The 25,332-nt window shown below is 36.1% G+C and overlaps 1 protein-coding gene across 6 annotated transcripts in view; it reads right to left on the reverse strand.

Moving 5' to 3' along the window:
• BAZ1A (bromodomain adjacent to zinc finger domain 1A) overlaps window positions 1-25,332 on the reverse strand; it is a 63,734-nt gene that overhangs the window by 15,194 nt on the left and 23,208 nt on the right. For 4 of the 6 annotated variants that reach the window (XM_074585140.1, XM_074585139.1, XM_074585138.1 and 1 more), the window contains 16 exons: window positions 21,391-21,492; window positions 20,049-20,136; window positions 18,044-18,178; window positions 17,268-17,370; window positions 15,576-15,742; window positions 14,737-14,832; window positions 12,958-13,096; window positions 12,362-12,508; window positions 9,892-9,987; window positions 9,537-9,761; window positions 8,875-9,040; window positions 8,488-8,601; window positions 7,196-7,320; window positions 4,792-5,400; window positions 1,806-1,969; window positions 1,466-1,620 (listed from right to left, as the gene is read on the reverse strand). In XM_074585140.1, the coding sequence (XP_074441241.1) occupies window positions 1,466-1,620; window positions 1,806-1,969; window positions 4,792-5,400; window positions 7,196-7,320; window positions 8,488-8,601; window positions 8,875-9,040; window positions 9,537-9,761; window positions 9,892-9,987; window positions 12,362-12,508; window positions 12,958-13,096; window positions 14,737-14,832; window positions 15,576-15,742; window positions 17,268-17,370; window positions 18,044-18,178; window positions 20,049-20,136; window positions 21,391-21,492 (2,631 nt within the window). The remainder of the gene's footprint in view (window positions 1-1,465; window positions 1,621-1,805; window positions 1,970-4,791; window positions 5,401-7,195; window positions 7,321-8,487; window positions 8,602-8,874; window positions 9,041-9,536; window positions 9,762-9,891; window positions 9,988-12,361; window positions 12,509-12,957; window positions 13,097-14,736; window positions 14,833-15,575; window positions 15,743-17,267; window positions 17,371-18,043; window positions 18,179-20,048; window positions 20,137-21,390; window positions 21,493-25,332) is intronic. The other 2 variants (XM_074585143.1, XM_074585141.1) reach the window with 1 other exon arrangement.

The following is a 25,332-nucleotide window of genomic DNA, read 5'->3' on the forward strand; positions in this document are numbered from 1 at the left end:
AAAAAGCTGCATAGTTATTTACATTTCACTAGTCAAACTCCAAGGTCTTAATGAGATGTCACTCGCTCCGAGGTGCATAAAAAGCCCAGCATCAAAAGCAGTCTGTCACATGATTTCAGAATCCCATAGTCTCTGTTTTAATATGCAAGACTTTATTAGAGTAGATTTTATTCAGAAACTTTGACAGAGTCAGTATCAAATGGAAAAAAAATGAAGCAACAAGCTTCTGCAGTTGAATTGAGAGTTAGCAATGGAGCAAGTGCCCAAGGTAACTGGAGGCATAAATTTTAGCTTCTTAATTAAAGGAGTGGAATATTTCTGTGTTGTGGTTTTCAGGAAACAAATGTCTGTAAATTGTGTCATTAATATAAAGGATGACCCTATCTATTTTGCATGCAACTAGAGAACTCAGATCCAAAGGGCAGTCTAGAATGAAAATACTAATTCAGCAAACTGAAATAAAAAGGGAAAAACCTTAAAGAACTTTAAATTTTAAATTCCTTTATCCAACACAGCATTCAAGAGTCCACCCAGAAATACAGGTTTCATAAAATAAAAGTCTAATTGCAGAAAACCTCATACATAAGGAAGCAGTATGTTAGTACAGTTGTCACCTTCAATGAATCTTTTTTCCTGCAATAATTCAACATCCACATCCTATCAAAACATACAATTTTATACGTATTAAGTAAATTAAGGCAGATATTTTGAAAAGTATGTAATTTCTGAGAATTAAATATTTCTAAATCTTCACAGTTTTTATAGTTCGATTTACAACAAACACTGATTTAGTGTAGAGTCCCAGGTCTCAAATGTTTGTTTAAAAAACAAACAAAAAACAACAAAACACTTTTACTGTTGCAACACTATGACTTGAGGTTTCCTCTCTTTTACTATGTTGCAGGTTGCTCTACAGAAGGATCATCATTCATGAAATTACAAGATTATATCTCTGTTTTGCTGCAGCACTAGAGGTTAATCCAGAACATGGCGTGTTGCACTGATGGTTCTTACTGTGACTCACGAAGAGGTACACTGGCCAGTTCAACCAGTAATTTGTTATTATTACCATTTTCCCTTTTCAACACTCCTCTTTCTACAAAGTGGTTGTGTTTTTTTTTCTTCTGGCAAACAAAACAGAAATTGCCTGATTAATTTTTCTCTGCATTTTAAATGATTTTAAAATGAATTCACATATTCCTTATTTGATAATTAATGTTCACTTTGAGCAGTGTAATATCTGAATAGTAGTTGTAAAAACTGGTGTCTTAATCTTATATGGTAATAGAACAGTGTCATTTAGAAAATATAAACCAATGCAAAAATCTCACATTTTATAACTCAAGTCTTAAAAAAATACAATTCCAAAGAAGTTGAGGGTAAAAACAATCTGAAGGTTAAAAAAACCCAGAGCACTGCTATAAAACTCACAGGGAAGAGCAATTATTTAAACCATGGCTCTTACCTGTCTTTCACAATAAACTTATCTTGATCATCAGTTTCCATTTCTTCAGATTCTTCATTCACAGTTTTAATTATACCATTTTCTTTATTTTCATCATTCAGAAACTCATACCGCCCATGTTCTAAGGCTGCTCTCCAAGACTGTCTGTCTGTAACCTAAAGCAAACATACAAATTTGAAGTTTCCAAAGAATCAAAGGCTGCAAACTTTTAGTGCTAATTACTGTCTACACCTAATTTAATTATACTGTCAATAAACCCCACAGCATGCAAGAGCTCTCATTTAAGCTACAGACTCGACGGCACCACCGCGTACCTAGGTATTCTACAACTCACAAATACCTTAATAGCCCCCAACGTTCCTTGGTAGATCCTGTCTTCAATATCCAAAAGAAAGTCTCTCAGTCTCAGTTCAAGCTGCTTCTCTGCAGATATGTGAGATCCATCATGGGCATTCTGCATCCTTGTCCGTCCTGAAGGAGGTCTGATGTCACTTTGAGGTTTGTCTGCAAGAATACCAAGTAACTTCTTGTTAGTGAACTTTGTTCCTTAAAGTAGCTGGTGGTGGAGAGAACAAAAGCAGTACAGGGCAGATGAAATTAAGCACCCAGGTTCAAAACTCCTTCCTGTTGTCAATACCAACATCTCCATGCCAACTAAGGCATGTGATCCAGCCAAGTCGAGTATACGTTTAAAGGAAGACCTATAGATTAGCATCTGCTCATCCCAACACACAGGATGAAAAATTCTTGTCAATCTAAAAGTCATTCTTTTGTCTTAAAACGCTTTCTAAAGTGGAAGATAATCAACAACTCTCTGCTATAAATGCAAGGGGGAAAAAAGGAAAGAGAAAGAATAAAGTCACATTTCTAATATTTTTCATATCTGATGGCCCTTCCTTTACAGGAGAACTCCTCAGCTTTCCTTCTTGCATGGATCTTTATCATGGCAACATTTAAAAGAAGCATGTGCAACTGACAAGCCACAAAAACTAACTGAACAAGACATAACCCCTTTTAAAAAGTTAACTTTAAAACAAAACAAACAGATAAAGTAAAGTTGACAGAGGCGCAGACTAGACTGACTGCGTCCTCTAATTAAAGGGGAAAAATAGATAATTTATGAAAAAGAAGGGAAAAGCTGATGATGGGCTATCAGGCAAAAGCGTCTTCATAAAAAAACTGACAATTCATGCAAAAGCTCAAAAGCCATAGGAAAGACCTGAAACCATGCCCAGATCCTAAATTAGTGCTCGTAAGTCTACATAGGTGGCAAACGTTTCTGTTCACAGCATTTACCTTAAATCCTACAAGTGCAGTGATGAGGAGGTGTATGCAAGAACTTAGATGTATTTAATAAAAAAATTACCATAAAGCTGCTGTTAGGGAAGTACAGGATGAATTTCTAAGATGCTCTCAATTGCAGAACCAATTCCCTGTAACTGAAAGTAACTATGCAAATATTCTCAAAAGATGTACTAGCATACTCTGATGTCTGGATGTCAGAAACATCCTTTTTGGTTTAAAGGAAAAAGCAGAAGTGAAATGTTGTTTTTTTTTTTTTTTTCCTTGAGCAAAAGTGAAATAGCAGCAACTGACTTACAAATAATTGATGGGGAAAAGTTAATGGATACTGGAATAAAATCAAGTAATAGCAGATGTCAATTTTTTTTTTCCATGCTCTTTTGAGTGGGAATTGTGAAAGAGAGAAGGGCAGTGTACAGCACAAGAGAATCAGGGAGGAGTTCTCACTTGTCCTGCAAGTCATTTGAGTGAAGGCAATAGGGCAGCAGCAGTAAAGCTCCTCCCCAAAGTACAGCCACTCATGGCCACTTCACACGCTTACCACACAGAGGCAGCAGCATTGGTATTGGACCACTGCATTTGAATTTTAAAGTGAAGTTCAAAGGTGCCTTTTTTTAAAAAAAAAATAAAAATAAACCAATATTTTGCTACAATTCTAACACAGAAAGAAAAGAAAAACCTATGATTGGGGAAATCAAGTTGCTTCAGGGCAGAAAACACCACACAAAATACAGATAAAGGAGCAACTAGGAAAATAAGGAACGACACACACAAACATACCAGAAAAATGACAGATATTTTCTCAGCAAAATCCACAAGTAGAGCCATCAGGCCTCCAAATAAAGCTTCATTACTATGCAGAAACTCTGTGGTGTGCTAGTTTCCACCGAAAGAGATGGCAGACTGGTTATGGATTTAGTAGTATCTGACATGTTCAAGGCATGTCCTGGCATACCCACTCCGGTAAAGCAGAACTCAGCTCTGCCATGAATAATTCTCCCTTGCCCCAATATAGATAACTTGAAATCCTCACAGTAATTTGGCATAATTTGAAACAAAATGGAATTTCTTACGCATTACTCTAGAGAGATTCATTTTGGTAACATCCTCCACCCACCAACATATCACAAACGAGCCAGCTACAAGCTCGCGTACGCAGAATTTTATCAGAGATTGGAGTTAGTACCTTGCCATGGTATTACTGCAAATATTTGGCTTTAAGAAAAGGGGGAAAAAAGTACGTCTAGGATGGTTTTAACTACACTCCTGTACTTTGAAATCCATAAAAACAATACTGGTCTGCAGATGTGTGTCTGCCAAAAGAAGAAAAGGAAAAAAAAAAGAGAAAAGAATAACATCACAGAATCCACTGCACTGACGTTAAACCACATAACAACCAACAGAGCTACACTATTTTTCCCCCCTGCCAAAGGTTTTAGTATGACCCTGCAATGTGCTACTGTCCCCTTGTTCACAACAGGCCAGTAAAGGCTTTTGAATAATTTCATGCACTATAATGTTATGAAAGAGCATGTTCTCCTCAACAAAAAAAGGTAATAGTAATTGCCTCCCTTTGCGATGTTTCTGTCTCCAGTGTCATATCTTGTGTCTCCTTTCACCATACTGGAAATGAGGACATCAGATGATCAATACTATGATTTCCCTTTAGCAGATATTAATCTTTACTCCCCCATTAATCTTTTCCCAAAGCTCAAATTACTTCCTGAAGATGTTTGTTTACAAGCCAATCCCATTTTTACTACGCAGTGAGAGAACAGAAAAATTATTGCTTTTTTTAGCGTAAAACACTGAAAAAACACTACAAAGATCCATCACACAAAAAAAAAACCAAACATAAAAAAGCAAGGAAAAGACCAAACCTGTTTTCCCATAGAGGGAAAAAATGCATAAGAAGAATTCTTATTTCTTAGGAATTACCGTTAAACGTGAATTAGAAGTTTCTAGAATATTATATAGAAGTTACAGCTGTAGAAGCAAATTAAGATCAGGAACCTTTCATTTACCTGGAATATGGAATTTTTCCACAGGAAAACTGCTTAGCTGTTCATATATTCTGCTTTTCTCTTGTAAAAGAGTTTCTTTTAAGGCACTCTCCCTATGTCCTCGGGAATTGAGAGCCTCTAGGAGTTGGTCCAGTTGTTCCCGAGAATTGTAAAAGCACCAACGGTTTGGTTTATATACTGGCCTTGGCACCTCTACGACAACACTGGTGTGTGAATCTTGGTCAATATTGGAGGTAGATTCAGAGGATTTCAAAGACTCTCCAGTTTTACTGAATACCTGAGGTTCGTTTGTGCAAGACTGTACATTATTCTGAAAGGAAGAGGTTCGAGGCAACAACATGTCTTCTGTGAGACCAGAATAGTCCTCTTCTATAAACAAGCCAGGAACAGAGGGGAAAATCCAGTAGCGTCGATACAGACGGTCACGACCTAATGGGGTGATATTTGTGCAGGCTGTTGCATTCTGAATCTTTTCTAAGAGTTCCTTCTCTTTCTTTTGTTGCTCCTGCTTTAAAGCTTCTTCGTCTTCAACAGTAAGAGGTTCACTCTTTTCACAAGCGGCCTCTTCTTGTCTTGTAAATTCTTTATATCCATTTTGCCCTCTCCTTCCTACAAGTTAAAGGAAGAAGAACGATAGCAACACGCTTATAAATTCCTTCTTTAAGCAAAAACTCAAGTAAAGGGTGGGTTTTGGTTCTGTCCCTTTCTGACTAGCTAAACTTACACTGTCAAGGACCATCAGTTCAGCCAAGAAACAATAGTAGTTTTATTAATGAAAAAGTCAAGCGATTAACCACGTACCCTCAATAGAGAGGAAGCTATCTTTAGTGATCTAGCTTCTGCAAAGTGAAAGTACAAGGCTCAGTTACTGACATTGTCATTTTGAACAATACAAAAAAAGAACCAAAATTTTAAGAACTTAAAAGCGTGTTATAAAAGTATCTTACCATGATAGAGTGAAATTCTAGCAATTTCATTATTGAATACAAACTATGTTTTGGACTTCATTTATCATACTAAAAATTAATCAGCTTAAACCCCTCAAAACCTCAAGCAAAACCAGAACCCCTATGTAAGAGCTTTTTATTGCTAACTCAATTACCTTTCTTTATCCGTTTTTTTTTTTTTTAAATATATATACTACTCTTTTTTCCACTCAATGTGTACCAGCTGAAAATACTCCAGTTCACATCTTATTTCACCAAAGAATCAGGTCCCGATAGTCATCTAGGAAAGTACATCTTCTAATTAACACATGCAATGGTGAAAGATGCTGTCAGTACTCAATTTCTACTGATTTCCATCGTGACTTTCAGTTTCTCCAGTTATAGGAATGAGATAACACTTGTTTACCCTCACAGAATCATTTAGGTTGGAAAAGACCCTTGGGATCATCGAGTCCAACCATCAACCCCACTCTACAAAGTTCTCCCCTACACCATATCCCCTAACACTACACCTAAATGACTCCAGGCACAATGTCTCAGATGTGGGCGTTTAAGAAACTTGAAATTCGTTTAAAAACTCATTGTTTCGCCATCATAAAGCTGCAGTAAACATGCAAACCAGTATTACTCAATGACTGAGAACTTCTATGACAGGTACTGTTAGGAACTGTACAAGTTTGCAACCTTAAGTCCACAATCATCCAGGACTTTCACTGTCACAGACACCAGCACAAAGCCTTCACGGGATAGAGACACAGATGAGCTAGCAACCCAACGCCATCGATAATTCATCCTCCTTTGCTGATATCTGTGTTTAATTACAAATAGCAGGCTGTGCCATTTACTGCACCACAGTGTGGTGGTGCAGTACTAGCACAGTACTAGCACACTGCTGAGGAAATTAAACCTGGGGATGAGTCTGATTGCATTTCTGTACAAAAAACATGCTGCTTCATTAACAAAGGCAAACTAAACCCAACCACTCAATGTAACATTTTCTTTGAAAACACCTGTTGTTTTCAATAATAAGAATCAAATAATAATAAAGAATCAAAACCACATCATATCCTATTGAGTGGGACTCCTACAACTCGCTCACTCACTCTCTCCCAGTGCAGTACACATAATTGCAATGCTTTGTCAAGCAACAGCCTGGATTTTTTTTAGACAAAAGAGGAATCCAGGCAGCAAGTATGGAAGATAAGAAGAAACAGAAGTGTGAAAGAACATACAGCTGGCCGCTAGAACTACATCAGGCCAGCTCAATGCACTTAATAGCCCATTATGGTCATGTTTGGATGTGGTGGTTTGTTGTTTGAGGGTTTTGGGGGTTTTTTTCTTCTTTTCCTTTGAAAAAAATTACAGGAAAGATTGATACTTTATAAAAACTTACTATAAACCCCAAGAAATGCATGTGCATACATGTACACACATGAACAAATACATTATAGAATTACCTCTTCCTCGTTTTTTGTTTGGTCCCAGCTCTTCTTCATCCTCTGTCACTGTGTCCATGTCTTGTTCTTTACGTTCAATCTCTTTGCTCTCTGTACTAGTATCAAGGTCTTCCCGTTCCTCCTCCCTGACACAAGAAAACAAAAGATGACTAACTGACCATCCATATATTAAAAGCTGAATGGAAAAAAATTGGATACAGCATCCTCAACACAAACAGTATTTTCCTCTTAGAAGTACTTAAGCTAGTAAAAGACCTATAATGCTTTTTAAAAGTGAAATTTAAGTCCAGTATATATTAAAACCCAGAAGAAACCCACTGAACTATAAATAGAAAGTTCCATATTAAAGAGTAAAAGCTGCTCTTTGGTATTCAGTCTTTCATTTGAAGAGCATTATTCTAATCAGATCCTTTTTGGAAACATCTTAGTGTAGTTCTACTGACCTGATTTTTTTTCATGACTAAAACAAACATTTCCTTATCAAAATCTATATCGTTTTATAAAATGCTTGTTACACATTTTTCCCTCATCTAGCAAATATAATTAAAAACCTACAGAACTACACATAACTATTACAGGATAACATTTATTTTATTATTTTTCCTCAATTACAGTTTCAAAAACATAGCACAAATCTGTCTTTGGCTCATGCTCACCTTTTGCAAGCAGACTTATTTAACTAACTCCCTTCCTCAAGCAGGTAAAGATATAGTGTTGTATATATACTTTGCTTTTTTTTCTGGAATCACATACAGCTGCATATGCATGAATCTTACCACCTGAAACCATACAGTTTTATTAATAGAACAAAAATCCTTGGGTTTATGGAAATCACTTGGGATAGCACAGCATTTTTTTTAAGAAAATGCTATTAGATTTCATTCATAAAATGTTATGTGAGGTCAGTATTACCTAGCTCAAATCAGACCAATTCCTAAAATTGGAAAATGAACTAGAATGGTTTATTATGAAAACATTCATAGATATGAAATCAATGCAAGACAAAAAGTAATGCAAAAAAAAGTTAGACTTTGCAAGTTTCTCTTGTTAGTAGGTAAAAATTCTTTCAGTAGAATTACGAGTATAATAAGAGATGATTTTAAAAATAAAATCGCTTTCCTAAAGCAATTCTAGGACACTAGGAAGAAAAATAAAATCAACATTAAGGGCTATATACTAAAAATACACCTTTGTATATAATCAAGTCAATGAAAACTACACACAGGTAAGGTCTGGCCACCTAACTGCAAAGTGCTATATCATATATATCACCGTAATGGCATGTATCATACCCAACAGATACTTCTACAGCAGGATTTCTTTGCTCCTCTTCCTTCAGCTTTTCTTGTTTCTCTTTCATTTTTAACTCTTGTTCTTTTAACCTTTCTTCTTTCCTCTTACGTATCCTAATAGTAAGAACAACATAGAAAAACAGTTGCAATTAATCTAGTATCTGATCTGGCCACATCTTTTTTTCTTTTATACTACAGGATCATCTAAAAATAACAGTAACATGGGAAAGCACAATGCTAAGCACAATGAAGTTTCACTCCTGCCTAGGGTCTCAAGAAACCAGTATGAAACACAAATACTACTACTGTTTCTCGTATGCCTTTTGTAAGCAAGGAATTAATCTAATTTGTAGCAACAAACTTTAGCTTTTCATATCCTAGATTTACCTTGCTGCTGCTGCCTCTCGTTCTTTGCGATGCTGTTCTGCCTTTAATTCTCTGAACTCCTGTTTTGCCTGTCGTAACACATCAACGGAGTCCTCAATGAAATCTCGAGTGGAGACGAGGGTCAGAAGTTTCCCACAGAGGGCATGAAGGATCTTCATCTTTTCTCCTAATAGAATTCAAAGCCATGTTTATATTTCGTTATACAACCAATAAATAAGCCTTACTCTTACACACTCTACACACTACACAGTCAAACATCTGTAGGATGCCAGATGCACCTGCAAAGAGGCATTTCCTGAAGTATCTGCTTTGCTCAGAGCTGTGAGCCTTTATTTTTAATTTATTAACTTTTAGCACCGAAAGAAGAACTACAATGCAGTATTATTTTCAAAATGGAGATGAAGGAACAGCAGATAGTAATTTTTTCTCTATTTCCAAATAACAAACAAAAGACCCAAACCAGAACAGCAATAAGAAGCAGGGTCTGAATCAAACACTCACGTGCTTCTCCCAGAGAGATCCCCTTCTGCAAGAAAAACTAAGGATTTAAGAAAGCTACTCAGAAGTAATGAGATTTTGACCATTATTGATCTGAAGCAGTTAGAAAACCGATCGCTTGATGAGCAATCTAATAATCTCGAACATTTATTATCTTTTATTACCTGGCAATAAATCATACACTGAGGTACTTGAAAGTTTCTTCAAGAGACCAGGATTACTTAATCTCAGCTCCATGCAAGCATCATCAGTAGCATCAAACCCTCCTCGTTTCTGGTAACGGTATTTTGCATTGGCTGATGTTACATCAGCGCCTGACGCTAGAATGTGAAGTCTGAGAATCTCAGAAAGAGTGCAGCTATCAAGATCCAAGTTTTTCAAATTGCAGCCTACAGTTGACAAGAATGAACAGTTATTTTATATAGATATTTAAATGTATATAAATATTTTAAAAATGTGCTTTAAAATACAGAGCAAAAAAAAAACAGTAACAAAACAAGAAGTGAAACCCACACATACCCTGATGTAACTGGGGCCATGCAGCTGCCAAAGTTGCAACTGCAGACAGTGCAGATTTTGTGGGGTCTGCATCTTCATCCAAAGCCTCTGTTAAATCTTTAAGGAAATAAACACTTTATTCTAGTGCAAATTAAAACTTGTACTGTGGAGGGGAGGAAAGCAAGCTGTTTTTTAAAAGTTGCAGATAAAGAGACAAGAGGGCCGATATTTACAAAAGCATCAATGTATTCAAAACTCAATTCCACATCCAAATTAAAATTTACATATCTTTAAATGCAACTAAAAATCCAACTAAAAGCTAAGGACATGCACCACATGCTGTATGCTGTTCCCCCATATATAAGCTGTTAAAGCAACCACAAAACATGCAAAATGGCAACATAAAAGGCAGCAAAACCAAATCCATAAACACACCTGAAAGCGAAAACAAGTAACAATGCAAGAACACCTGTATTTCATTCCCTCAAATGAACTGTTATTTCCTATCATCATTTTATTTTTAGAAAAGGCCATCCAAAACCAATCACGCATTTTGATACTGGTTATCACCATTTACTGTATACTTTTAATCTCCAAGCTATCGCCTTACTGTTCTGCACAATTACAATGGCAATACAAAGAAACCATATTTCACCAAAACAAGCATCTGCACTTAATAAGGAGCATCACACATCAGCAAACTGACCAGGAAAGCAGGGCAACGAAAGGGAGAAACAGCAAAATTTCTGTTTCTTAGACAAAAGCTTCCTTAGCACTTTCAGGTATTTCTCCAGAGGGTTGGCAGAATTTTTTCAGTGCTGTATGCCGTTTCAAAAATTTCCCTGTATTCAAGTCCAAATCATTAAGTAGTCACAAAGTCACCAAGTCAAGAGAGCCACAAATCCAAACTAAGACTACATAAAAAGCAAATCCACAATGGTGTCTTGTATGATGACTGATGTTGTTTGAAAGCTGTCACCCAGACGTTGCAAAATTAACCTGTCCACCTCCCCTTCTCGCTGTATCTGTATAACATGATTTGAGAAAGTACCGTACACACCAAAACCTCATATCCATAGTGTTTTTTGTTGTAGAAACACTGCCTGTACAGAATTTAAGTGAGCAGACATGCTGACTACTAGTAGTTTGGTTAGCCAGAATTACAAAGCTGAGAACATGTAATTCTTTTATGGGAAAGACGATGTCTAAACAAGAGCGACAAGAAAGGACAGATCCAAGGCAGGTAAAAGATAATGGATAAGGCATCCTGTCCACAGGTCTACTAAGCAAAATGGCAGATTTTTGCAGTTGCTAGCTCTATATAGTCAAATGAAAATATGAAAGTATGAAAGTTACATTACATTTTTTTTGATCAGTCCTGTGAATAATAATCAACTATTCTATGATTACCTGATAATGGAATCCTTGCTTATATTGCCCAAGCAGTGTTCTCAGTAGTTAAAAGACAACTTAGTTGCTAAATGCAACAGTAATTAAAATATAATCTAAATTTCTTAACACTGCATATCAAATCTGTAACTTTCTTCCAAGAGCAGCCTCTATTGCTGAAGATAGTGCCCATGTTTTCCATAAAGACATTTTATAGGACATAACTCCTCAGCATGAGAGCACCCATAGTCTTCGAGAAAGGAATTAGAAGAACCTCCCTGTACCTCACACATCTGTATTACGGGGGAAACCACAGTATTCACTTGACCTTAAATGGGGTATGCTCTTATGTTCCTATCTACCTCTAATGAAATAGTAGCAAGAAGGGTCAAAGCTTCTCCTTTAACTAGTCAGCAAATTTGGCAGTCCATAAACACAGAACCACATAAATTTGGAACACTTCTTTCTGATCAGTGGTTAGTGTATACCAAACACCTCTGAAAGCATGGGCGACTTCAGCCTTAGAGTGAAAACTAAAGGCAGAGCGACTGTGAGATCCTTTACTGGAAAAAACACAGAGACATGGTAGTATCTAGGAGTTGTGGATGCAAACTGCGAAGTCTTGCAAGGACGATGAATACTGAGTTCTCCATTGTAGTTGTGCTGCAAATTTTAGTTTTTAACCTGGTTAGGTCCAGATTTTTTATTTTTTAATAGCTAAAGTCCTTTGAGAAGATTTAGGAAAATGCCTTGTCTTCTCACCCTCAGGAGAAACATCTCACAGTGCTGAAGGAAGAAGAGGAAGGTGAAGACAAGTTTCCCTCACCCCCAAAACACAAGCAGTGCTGTTAAAAGCTTATTATGCTTTGCTGGATACAACTGTAGTAACAATGAGCTTGCTTTTTCTCTATTCCCCCCAGATCCCACCCTCACGCCCAGTTTAAAGCTTTAATTTCAGATAAGAGAGAAAAACCAAGTCCATTTACATACAACATCCATGCATAATAAGACAAGGTTAAACAAAAGAATGCCATAAATCATGCAGTTTAAAGTTAATTCCAGTGGAATTTCAGTTTCTCAGCAGTAAAATTAAGGATCTGACCTTTGGTCTCAGCATCAGCTATTTGATCTTTGGCCACTTCCTCTTCCTCTTCGGCCATTGCCTGAAAGATGGCAGTCAGGAAGAAAAACAGCAATTCACATAGTGGGCCTTCAGTGTCATTTCCTACAAGAGCTTCCTCTAAAACTTCTGTGAATAAAGTTTAAGAAGCGTCACTTTTGCCGCAAAATTGGAAAACAATTATGTACTGAAGAATTAAAACATTATTTTTTTCCTTCGGTTATGATAATCAATTTACTTTTCCATAATTTACTGCAAGTATTCCTAAGGTGATGCCATCAGAAAGAGTGTTGACAAAACAGTATTATTTTCTTAATATATAACTGCAAGAGTAAAGTACAAGTAGACATTTTAATAAGTAGATTAACAGCTTCTACATTTAAATTAATTTTGATTTTATAAACACTGCAGAAGTTGACTGTGAAGAGAAAACTGGATTGATATGCACGTCTAAGCACTGACATATTAAATCTGCACAGAAAATTCTGTAGCACTGGTACTTAGGTGCACTTAAGATGTTTGGTTGGAGAAGGGACACCCCAAAATTGGGGCACCTTGCCACATAAACGACAACTTGCCTAAAGTCACTCCTTCAGGAAATTCATCTTGAAGATCAAAAAGTTCCCCAAAAGCATACAAAAACTCCAAAACCATCAGAGCATCACCAAAGATCTCAGGAGGAAGTCTCGTCTTCACTGGCATTGGAACAGGAAGTTCCTGCAATCCAAAAGGGATAACTTAGTAACTTCGTTTCTGCAGAGTGCACAAGTGATTAAAATCAAACAGTCCGTGATTCTAAGGAGTGTATCTCTCGGTTTCGTTACATTTTACTGAAAATAGTTCTGCAAGACACAAACAATTATCACGGTAAAATCTGTGGTAGTACTGACTTTAAAAATCAAAGAGTTTGCAACTTGGATGTAAATTTTCTTTTGAGATAAAAGTTTACTCATGTTCCTGAAGATTTTGTATCTTTGTGTAAAGGAACTCAAATCCACTAAAAGTTAAGAACACTGGCTGTCAAGATTCTTCCTTTAAACCTGTATTATTTCACAAGAGTTTTGAGCTTAAGTTTGCTGGAACTGTCCAGACAAGCAAAAATAAACATAATTCTTAAAAAGTTACTCATTATTGCTTGCAAAGACAAGCAAATAAAACCCCAATACATTCACATAAAAACACACCCATCTAATACTAGGGTATGCAAGATCATGTCTAATGACCAAGTGCTTTGGTATTTGGGTTTTTTCGTTGGTAAGACAATTGTGATAACTGAAGACATTTTAAAGGGAGCTGATGTAACCATGTAACCAGACCACTCAACAGAGACACCACCTCCAAATCACAGGTGACAGTGTCTAACAACAAGTTTGACTTTCAAATTAATATCTTGATGTAACTTTTCAAGGTTTGTCTTCACTTAATGTTTCTCAGCAGATGGAGTCAAACAACTTCCGGAAGGATGGCTCCTTAACACACAGGTGGTAGTTCACAAACACTAGCGAGAAGAATGCCTAATACTATGCTTTCAGAAGAACAGAGTACAGTATTTCATACATTTCCTGAGAAGGATATTTTTTTGAAAAGCAGTCTATGAGCGGATCTGTCTTCTTGCTTCCTCACCTAAGCTGAGCTTTATTCACATGCTTGTCAGTTTTCACTGTAGTGATGATACTACTTTCCCACCCCTCCCTTTTTCTTTTCCAGTTGAAACATAGCAGCACTGCTGCGCACAGCTTCCTCTCATTTTGACAATGCTCTTCCCTTTCTTCAGTTTCTTCTCCCTTTCTATAAACTCTCATCTTCAAGGGCCTATACAGCTCTCCTTGCAAATACAATCAATTCTCATATTCCTCCCAACCAGTGCTATCACTTCAATTCATTTAACACTACTATATTTCCACCTGTCCTCTTTGCACTTGTCATGTTTCCTCTTGTATCTCAAAAAACCCCATTTCAGACCATTTTGCCTCATTTTGCTATGCCCTGCTGAAATTAATCATAATAAGGTGTACATAAAGGTATAACACTAGAGAAGCTTCTGTTATGTACAGTCACACTATATTCTTGTTTAGAACATTAAGTTCTTTGGGAGGTAAATCATTATCGTTGTTACTTTCTATGGGTTTCCAGGATCATCCAGAAAAATGCTCGTTAAGCAAGGATACTGCTAGAATTTAATCAAAAGAATGCCACAGGACATAACAAGCTAATGTCCTTTCTACCTTTTGCAGGCAAAAATTTGGTTTATTCAACCCCCAGCATTCAGATCAGATCTAGATCTGCCTCGGCATTAGGGAATCTAGTTTGGGGACCCTGTAAAGTACAAGCTTGAGCTATTCCAAATTCAATCATACCTTAAGATCATCACACTCCATATCTTCTCTAGGCTTACTCCATTGTTTCAGGTATTCAACATATTTTCTTTTTTCTTCACGCAGCTTCTCTCTTTCCTGAACAGGAGAGTCACAATTGTATATAAAATATGGTCAGATAGCCCTCCTGTAATTTCTAGAACTGCACCACTTACTATTTCAATCCCACTGAAAAATAAAACATATTTAATTAGAATGAAACAATCTATTTTTTTTTTATTTTTGGATAAGAAGATATTGGCAGAAATGTTTAGAAATAAACTGTGGCGATACTTTGTTGGATTAGACATAGGATTTTGTTAGGGGTTTGAGGGGTTTTTGGGGTTTGTTTTTTTTTGAATGGAAGTGGCTGAGGAAAAAGATACCTAAAAATAAAGGGTATTTATGAAAGTTGCCACAAAAAAAAGACCATCAATATAGGTAGTGGATATTGGCAAAATATAGAGGAATAAATAATTTCTTCATATTCAAAGTGACAAAAAGATATTTAGCAATTTCCATCCAAAGAGAAACCACAAGGAAACCCATGGCCATTTAACATGCTATGAATCTGATGCAGTACAGTGTCTTTAAGACAGAAGACAACCATCAAATCAGTCATGCATTATCAGAAAAAGAAAATACAAGAAAACAACCCCACCACTTCAGAAGTTCAAGAAATATCCAGAAATACAACCCCTAATGATATCTCATAACTACCTATTCTTACAAAGTGCATTTCTATGAACTGAAAACAGTTAATGGAAAATAACTTGAAGGAGATCGCAACTAATAGCATTATACTGTTCCTGTATGAAACACATATACTGCAAATGCATTACTTTTTCCTTCTCTATTTTGAGTCTCTCTTTCTCTTCTTTCTTCTTCATCCTTTCTTCTTCCACAATCTTCTTTAATTCTTCTCTCTTTTTTTCCTTATCTTCTTTCTCCTTTTTCTTAGCTTCTATAGCATTTGCCTTCTCTCGTTTTAATTTAGCTTTTTCAAAAGCTACAAAGCAAAAAAACAAACCAGTTATTTTTTCTTTTATAAAATGTTAATTTTATTTAACTGTGCTAAATAGACTGTTTTTTATAATTACCATATTAAAAAGATATTGTTATGAAGACTGAATTGTTTCTATGCCAACCAGAAATTCAATCACTTGAAAGTTCTTTAGAGAATCAGAATTTTAAGCCTAAGTATTATGCATGTTTTACAAGGTTGTCATCAATGTAATAAAGTCAAATTTCTTTGTTTTTATGAGTATACAGAAGTTTATTACTTGTTTATTGGTTTCTATCAAGTGACATAAAGATGAGAACTGATTCCAACTGCATATAATTACAGCAACATATTTAGTAATGACTGCTTAATAAAAGAATGTCACAACTAGGTGTGGCACATAACCATGAAATATTTGTGATATAAAGATCATTTATTTAAAGGGTTTTAAGTAATTTAGTAATATTTAAAGTCAGTACATTTGAAACCTACTTAGTATTTCAGTGGGTTTTGCACAAGTTTTGTTTCTGTTATACAGTTTAAGATGAACTTTAATTGGTAATAAATGTTATTGCCTGAGGAGATCCAGATTTCTTTGTAGTTGTCTGCAGAAGAACAGCAGGATACAAATTTCCACTTTCTGTAGACAGACAATGTCTGTTAACCCACACACAGGCTAAGAAATAAAAGCAGGTCAGGGGGCTTACCATTTTAATTGAATAAAGAAGAAAGCTAGAATCACAAGTGATCCTTACTTCTATTACCAAGTGGATGTCACTCAAAAAAAGACTTTGATTACGTTTTCCTAGAAAATTCTGAAAACGGGCTAGATTGCTTTTTACAAGATAGTTACTACACGTACCAGCAATGGCTCTCACCCAGCAAACAAAAGCAGTGAAGCTGATCCCCATAGTCTTCTACATACCGAGAAGGTTGATTTTTCAAGGTACTTGGTTATTTTGCTACTTTTTCACATCATTACTAAAGCACTATAGCAGCTCTTTATAAGATACTTTAATAATTAATAAAAATTTGTAAATATACTGCAAGTAATCCTGCAGAGCTTTTAGACATACCTTAAATATCTATCTACACACAAACATCTTCAGAAAGACTGAAGATTTCTAAGAATTATTAGAGGTTTAGAAAGCATTGCAGTTCTTTTTAAATGTTGAGGTAGTTTTTCCATTTACAGATTTTCCTCATACAAGTTGATTTGTGTTAAATGTTCATGTTCATACCTTCAGCAGGTAAAATTTATACATGACTTCAAAATTTATTTTGCTTTTTATCTGAGATGGAAATCAACACAGCTGGACTACACGCTTCCTACATTTCTCCAGTTCAATAAAATAAAATAAATAACATTCAGGAAACAACCATTCTAACCACTGAAAGGAGCACTTTGCAACAGTGCTGTGGCAGTGTACTCTTATGTTTTCCCTTTGAAAGGTACAGTACTCTAATTATGGCCTGCTCTCAAACCTGCAAAAACTGGTTCTACTAGTCATAGGACTAAACCTCAACTTACCCATGGCCTGCATATCTTCTTTTTGCTTCTGGAACCTTGTCTTTTCCCTTGCCACTTTACTTTTATTTCCTTGGGTACTTTGTTTAGCAGGAATCTCATCCTCCTGACAGAGAATTTGGAGGGGGAGTGGCAAAAAGAAAAAAAAAAAAAAGAGAGAACATAGTATCTACAGTGAAATAACAAGCAACAGATATTCCAAATTTTTCAACAGTTCTCTAAAACAAGAATAAAAACAGGCTATAGAAATTTCCCCACAAACATACTAAGAACTCAGAGATCCTGCCTAACAGTTGGCAGAGGGTGGTGGTGCATGGGTGAAACCCAAAACTTTTTCTTCCACCTTTCTTTTTAAAGTAGTTGAGAGCAGTAAGCTTTGCTGTGTTTAAATACAGGCAAGTGACATAACTGTATCTAAGAGTACAAATTAAAGTTTTTCTAAAGTTTTTTAGCAAATTATTTATTTATCTGTCATTCCCAGAAGAGACAAGTACTCTGTGCCTTCACAACACTCTGAAAAGCTAGTTTTTTTGCGGGATCACAGAAATAAGAGAGGTACAAATAAGAAGATAACATATCAAGTATGGTCCCTTTTACCAGCTTAACTATAAAGCAATCTACTTTAATAGCAATTTAGTTATATATGCCAATTCATCCTCTAAGAAAAAAAGCACAACATCAGTCTTGCATTCCAACTGTTCTGAAAGTTCAGAGAAGATGGAAGAACTTGAAGGCTACGCTGATGTGTCTTCATCTCGATTAAAAACATTACTACTTACAAGGCTAGTAGATGCCCTCTTTGGAGGTCTCCCTCGCCGTCTGCTTGCAGGACTGAAGACAAACGTGGGTGGGTCATCAGGAAAGAAGTAGGAGAAATTTTGTTCTGCTAGATTGTATTTTGCAATTGATGTTGCCTTAGTGAGAAAGATGAGGACAGATATACATTGTGAAATTCTTTCCTTTCCATAAATATAAGCTAATTAATAAATCATCAATTCACAAGAAAGACAATAAATTTAACTAGATTCACAACAGGTTAGTTTAGGACAAGAAGTAAAACTCTGAAATACTGTAACTGTAGAGTTAATCCATCAAGTGGATAAAAATGTAAGCAACACACATTTGAAAACAGAATTTGTCCTCATTTGGTAAGATTTTATTTCTTCAGATGCCTTTTAGCAAACACAGCTGGCAGTCTTCCTAGCAAGTTACTGAAACGTGTTGAGAATGACTTTTGCAAGAGAAAGCTGGAAAAGTAATCTACTGAAGAATCATATAACCCTCTATCATACTTAAACATTTCTACAGGAGGAGAAAACATATGACTTTTCTTATTCTGAATTGTCAAATTTTGTTTTCAAGTCAGCTTTCTCAACCTGGCGAATTGAGAAAGTCTGCCCTTATCAAGCAATACGGATGAGCATACAAAGGAGACACTCCAAATAGAACAAGTTCACATAACAGCTGAAACGCAAGGCAATCAGCAAGGGAACAAGATGTTCCACAAAAAGCCCAAACAAAGAGAAGATGACAAATGCACACATATACAGAATATAACCATTTTCCTGATGCACCAGAAAGCAACGCTAATAGATCGCTAAACCCAGCACAAGTCACATCAAGGACAACATGATCACTAACAAGCCCAAGGAAAGGGTAGTGGGGGAGGAGGTGTTATCCCTTTCAGGTCTCTTTTCTTTTATTTCCATTTCTTTAAGAGAGAGACTTTAAAGTTACAAACTTATTTAGAAATCAATTGCCTTTGTTATTTTCCACAATTTTTAGAGGCAACACTTTCATTGATGAAGATTTCATCTCTCAGAGCTTGCCTGTACAGAACGAGCAGTTACACAGCTGTATGAGGATCCCTCTTAAACACACACAAAACACAAGAGGTAATAAACATGCCACTTTCTAGAAACAAGATGAAGATAAGAAGGATTTCAGGGTCAAGTGTGCAATATGCAGTGAAAGAGTCCGGGATCTCCTGTGGCACAGCAAGCAAGGCAAGGGAAATTGCTGCCTACTTGTTAAGTGTGGGAAAAGCTGCGCGATTCCTTGAGCACAAGGAAACAGGAATTCTGAGTCATCCTGCACAGACTAAGATAACTTCAGTCTGAACTTATACTAAGTATCACCATGTATTTCCACATAAGATAACAAAAATATGCATCTTAACATCTTCAACATCTAAGGCCTCATCAAAAGCCGATTCCAGCCACCTGAACTCTTTGGTACTTCTGTCTCACTGAAGAACTGGAGACTGAATTCAATCCACAATAAAATATTTTCCAGCTAAAAGCATTACAATAGAATAATATTAGCTTACTGTACCCAAACAAAAATAGTTAATTTTTATTTGGCTTAGAAATACCAGCTGCATACCTTGACGAATGAAAACAACTCATGTGTTAGACTAAGCAAAAATATATTATGTTTTAATTAACATTTTTCTAGGTGAAAACTCCCATTTTTATTTTGGGGACTTTTCTAAACTGGTAGCTAAAGAAGAAATAAGAGAATTAAATTATGCTTCACGTACAGAAAAACTACCATCTTTTTTACAATCAAAAGTTAACAAAAATCTGTTTTTACAGAAAATGTTGCAGTATGCATCCTTTTATTTTGGAGAAGTCAAATACTAAGTCAATACGTTATACTTACAAAAAGCTAAACTTGTAGTTTAAAAAAAGAAGCTCTGAGCAGCTAGTAGAGAAGAGGAAAAAAAAAAAAAGACCGGGTAGTGTCAATATTCTATCCCACAAATTATTCCTTGTTTTTTACCTTAGTTTTAATGACTCCATCGTGTGGTTCACAGTGTTGTTTCAGAAAAAGTTTAAGTCTATCACGAGAAAATAAATGTTTCCTCCGGCTGTATTAGGAAAGAAAGGTAGCATTATTAAGCAACATCTTTAATTATTGTTTGAGTACAGCTGACAATATGTGCAAGAACACATGTAACAGATCATATGATTGACCTTTTTCTCATTTTCTTAATTATAAATTACACCCTTACTATTGTAACTAACAATAGCTACTTTGCAACCCCAATTCAATTAAAGATTTCCTTATGAACAAAACAAAACCCACATAATATTTGAACAGTTGTTTTGTGCATCTAATTTTTGTTTTGAAGATTGTGGTATGTCTTCTTTTATACACACATACAGACAAACTGCACAGCCTCTTCATCCCCGCTAGATCCTCCAAACATTCCTTTCTATCACAGTAGCTTTTAAAATCCCCAGATAGAATTCAAGTCTGATTGCTTCAGAAGAGGGTGAAAGCAATCAAACAAACAAGGACATCAGGAAAAGAGCATTCAAATCTCTCAAACGGGGAGGTAAGGCACTGCCGCCAACAAGTGAGAGGGGGGAATTCACGCACTGATGGGTCAGGCTGTGGCACTCGCGGCAGGACAGCACGTGCTCTAAATGCTTCCTGACATCCCAGGGAACCTGCACTACTTCATGGCAAGGAGAAAACCAACTACACAGTACTAGTTAATGAAAAAACAAATCTCGATTCATGCTGGAACTAAATGACTTGAAGTCACTGAAGTTGTTTCTACCCCCCCTTCCCCCCAGATGTCCTGTTTATAAAGTTTTGATACACAATCTACTCTAGAAAAATGTTTTAACTAAATTCAAGACAATTATGTTATTTAAGAAGGAAAAAGTCTTTCCAGCTTTCTATTTTAAAGCAGTAAAGCAGTCTTATTGCCAATGTCTGCTCCAACATTTCAAACCAGTAATGCTACCACACAGAGAGAGAGCTCACAATGCCAACAGTTCATCAAAATTATAGAACAGGGTTCTCAAACTCTTTCACCTACTCCATCATTCACAGCAGTAGGCACAGGTATCAGAAGCAACAGCTACATCTCATCCGTGTGCCAACGAAAGCAGAGACTTGTAAGGAGCTGGTGTCTGTGTTAATATTAGTAAAGCTTAGAACCCTTGCTACAGAATCCCTGTGAAACACAGTATTTTATTCCAGTGCGTCTAACTAATAGTTCTAACATATTATTTTAAAATGCCATTTTATATTAAAAACATCTTACAGTGACTTACACAACTCACGCAGTTATAAAGTACAATTTTAACTTTCATATACTAATTTTTACCTTAGTTGAGATGCTTTAACGATAACAGTTTCATATAGTTCTTTTTTAATAGGTTGGACTTTGTATTTGAACAAAGAAGGATCAATTATGGCTTTCTTCTCCCTAAAAAAAAACAAAATTAAAAACATTAAAAAGTTAACTACAGTCACAAAACAGCAGTCATACTGTACACATTTAATGTATACACATACACAATGGACCTCTTGAAAACACCCAGCCATATTTAATATAGGCTGTATTCCACAGATATCAGCGAGAACCTGTTCACTTCTGCCAACTTTTCTGCCACTAGATTTAGACTTGCATCAAAGCCAGTTCCTGCCAGGAACAGGAAAAGGGATCACGGATGTTGGTATTCTTAATGGAGAGATGAGAAGGGAAGGAAGAACAAAGAGGGAGACAAGTAGTGATACATCTCTATCCCTCAGAAAATCATCTCCTTAATACTCCCAGAACTCATGATGGCAATAGAAAGGCAGAAAAAAGGAGAAAAAGATGATGAGGAAGGAGTCCAAATGACAGAGTTGAAGAAAATTAATAAAATAGTATCCATAGAGATACACCACATTTCAAAATGAATAAAAAAGATAGAATATTTTTCTGAAATATCAATTCAGAAAAAAAACACCCTCACAGCATTCTGAGAAGAATCATAAAGCAATGCAACTACCCTTTAAAATAAATGCGTATTGAGTTACACTTTTTTTTCCCCAAGGTGTCCTTCCCTTTTACAGCCATCAGTTACAGAGAACTTGATTTTTTCCCCCCTATGGAAAATATTTCTTCAGTTTTAACTTAACAGCAACTGTTCTCTTACTCCTCTTCCTAGGAGAATAACAACCTAGGTCTGGTGTGCTACCAAAACAGAATTCACTCCTTTAAAAACAAAGAGAGGATTTTTGCCACAGACAATATACTTTTTTGCTATTAAACAACCGAACTAACTTGTCCTAGGGTGGTAATTTGTAATACAAGGTCATATTACTTTATCAGGAAGAATTCAACCGTCATAATTAAGGAAAGGTGAAGAAGTTACGTGGATGAACTACAAGATTTACAGCTATGAATTTCATCATCATTGTCACTCCTTCTGGCATGTACAAAATGCTTGAAGATCGAGTCTGTGACAAAACAAAATAAATAATATACCACTTGCTGTTTTTTACCCCTATGAAGAACACACAAGATGTAGTGAACTGTACTTTGCAAGGGTGTTGAATGCGAGATTTGCTCCAGTTCCTATTTTGCCCCCTTCACTAACTCTGTGAAATAGAAGTCCAAAGAAATGCAACATTCAGATACCTAATAATAAATACATTAATTCATAAAAATGAAGTGCAAAAGAAACTGTACTTATCCACAGTTAGTGTCATTTTAGATCAGAATAATTTGCAAATTTCTGGAGAAAAATAGGTTATGATGATTAACTGATCAACATAGTTAAAAACAAATGAAGGGACAGAAAACAAGATTTAGACTTGTAAACAACACCATGTGTCTACTAGACCTACAGATAAGCACTGTCTGCCTTGCATGACACTATCTAACTCAAAGTCTCAGGCTGAGTCACTCAGACCAATTCCAATTTAAGAAAAATAATAAAAAAAAAGCCACTCAGCTACTCATACGAGCGAAACAGAGAGAAACTGTATAAACAAAGTAATCCAGTATACCCACTGGCAAGATTTTAACATCTCTGCCTATAATTTTAAGTTTGTTAAAAGAGGCTTCATATTTTGGTCAAACTGTGATTTGGTCTTCCATGATCATCTTCAATCTCAAGATAGGAAAGCTAAAGTAATGAAGGCTGTCACTAGGAATTTCTGGATAGTATCAAATACAAACTTGTTCCCTCACCATACACCTCTGTTACCAGTCCTTTAGTCTAACATGCTAAAAAAGGACCGAAACAGATAAAGTTCAGATACAAAATAAAAGTCAGAATGCCAATGTTACACCAAAAGTATATTAACTTATTTATACATTTTGAATAGAGGCTCAGCTCCAATGTTGTCTGTAATTGAAAGCAGGGTCCAAAGCATAATCAAATGGTTAACTCTTGTATTGGTAACCTTTACTTTTTAGTTTGAGTAAATCCTTCTCTCACTGTCAGTGGATCATATATTAGCCCCAACCTGATTTCCAAACACGCTAAGTTTTTTCTGCTTAGTTTCTGAGTTTCCAGTGATTATCCTAAGAAGTTAACATATTCCTGAAATACTCCTCCACAAATCCAGATTTAAAGTCAAACTTTCACTGAGTGCAGAAGAGGAAGAAAGAGGTCATTCAGTACACATAGAAAGCTTTAAAAATTACACAATTATGTAATCACTTTGGCATAAAAGTCATAGTATTATTTTTTGTTATTTTTACTTTATGAAGTATTATATAAAACGCACGAGTTGCAACAGTTAGACCCATTTTGCAACAGAAATCCCCTACAGCACGTCTCCACAGAAGAGCTCTGACAGACCACCAGATCCAGAGGAAAGAATAATAGAGTATCTTGTAATTTAGTAGAGGGAAACTGGAACTGACTCACCTGTGTTATACTAGTTTCTGCTGCACTCAAGTAAAGGTGCCTAGCACCTGGCAGTGTCTTGCATTTTTTCAATGAGGCTATTCTGAACCACCAACAGATAAGAATCTCATCAGCCCTTCAATTACTTTGGCACAGCGGCCACATCAGCTGGATATAAATTTCTGCTTAGTCCTGCTGTACTATAGTCAGACAGCATGGTCTTAAGGTAGCTTTACCAAGGAACTTCTGAGACTTGTCTTTCTGAGTTATCTTGTCCAGGACATGAGTATATTATCTGGTCTAAGCCTTGCTGGAGCTACTTATATCTTGCAGTATATTAATAGAACTAGAAAAATTGCACAGAAAAATACTGAGGGTTAGAGGATCTAAAAATCAATGCTGTCTTCCTATTCCAAAAAAGACCCAGTGGCTTTTCTTCTTCTCTTTGACTAAGTTTGGGAATGGGAAAAGCTCCCTTGAAGAATGCTTGCTAAATAACACAATAATTTATCATCCTCTTATGCTCCAGTGCAAGCCTTACACAGAGTAGAAGTCAGTGTACTGATCCTGATAGAAAAGCTGGCCTCTGCACACCTTTGAAGGTTGCTACTGCCAAGCTTCTTTATACCAAGCAATTACAACGGCCCATTTGGAACTGCAAATGTTTTCTGGAATCTGAATAAAACTTCAACATGGAAATACAGCAACCTGAAGACTGCTAACAGCATGCTCGTTATGCTGCTCTAGGGACAAGACAACTGCACTTTGCAACAAAATCAAACCTTTTGATGAAGATTTTAAGCTGCCTTTGATCCAGTACTTTGGTCTTGCCTTACAATACAAATTGGACTAAGACACCATTATTATTAGATTTAGGGGGTGGAGGGATGAGAGGAAGAAAGGAAACATAAGAATTAAAGATGAGGAAAGATTTGTTCTACTGAAGACAATATATAGCTTTAATGACAAGCTATGACCATATTTCCTGAAAGATCCTGTTTGTATTTCTTCTCCAAATAGAGGCAGAAAACTAGGCTGAAGGCAGTGAAAACTCTGGATGGTAAGGTTCCACTGACATTATTTACAAAAACTTTCCGTTATCTCTGCATTCATCCCAAAATTTGCAGAAGCAATTAACCCTTCCCCAAAATAAAGATGATACTTCACTTCAAATTAAATAAATGCCCTGATTTACTGCCACAGATCCACCAGCAAGCCAAGAAGTTTTTCTTCTAGGATTTGTGAGGTGGTTGATGGTTCACATTACTCATAGTCCTGGCAGGAGGAATGCCATGAATTAAGTTGCAGTTAGTATTGTGTATATTTGGCAGTACAAGCCCCTCAATCTCCAGTCTGCTGCTGAGTGCTGAAGAAAATGCAAGAGTTCAACCTTACCCCAAAGTCTAGCAGTTTCAGGTATG

Source organism: Larus michahellis, chromosome 4 (assembly GCF_964199755.1).
Source record: "Larus michahellis chromosome 4, bLarMic1.1, whole genome shotgun sequence".
Lineage (NCBI taxonomy): Eukaryota > Metazoa > Chordata > Aves > Charadriiformes > Laridae > Larus > Larus michahellis.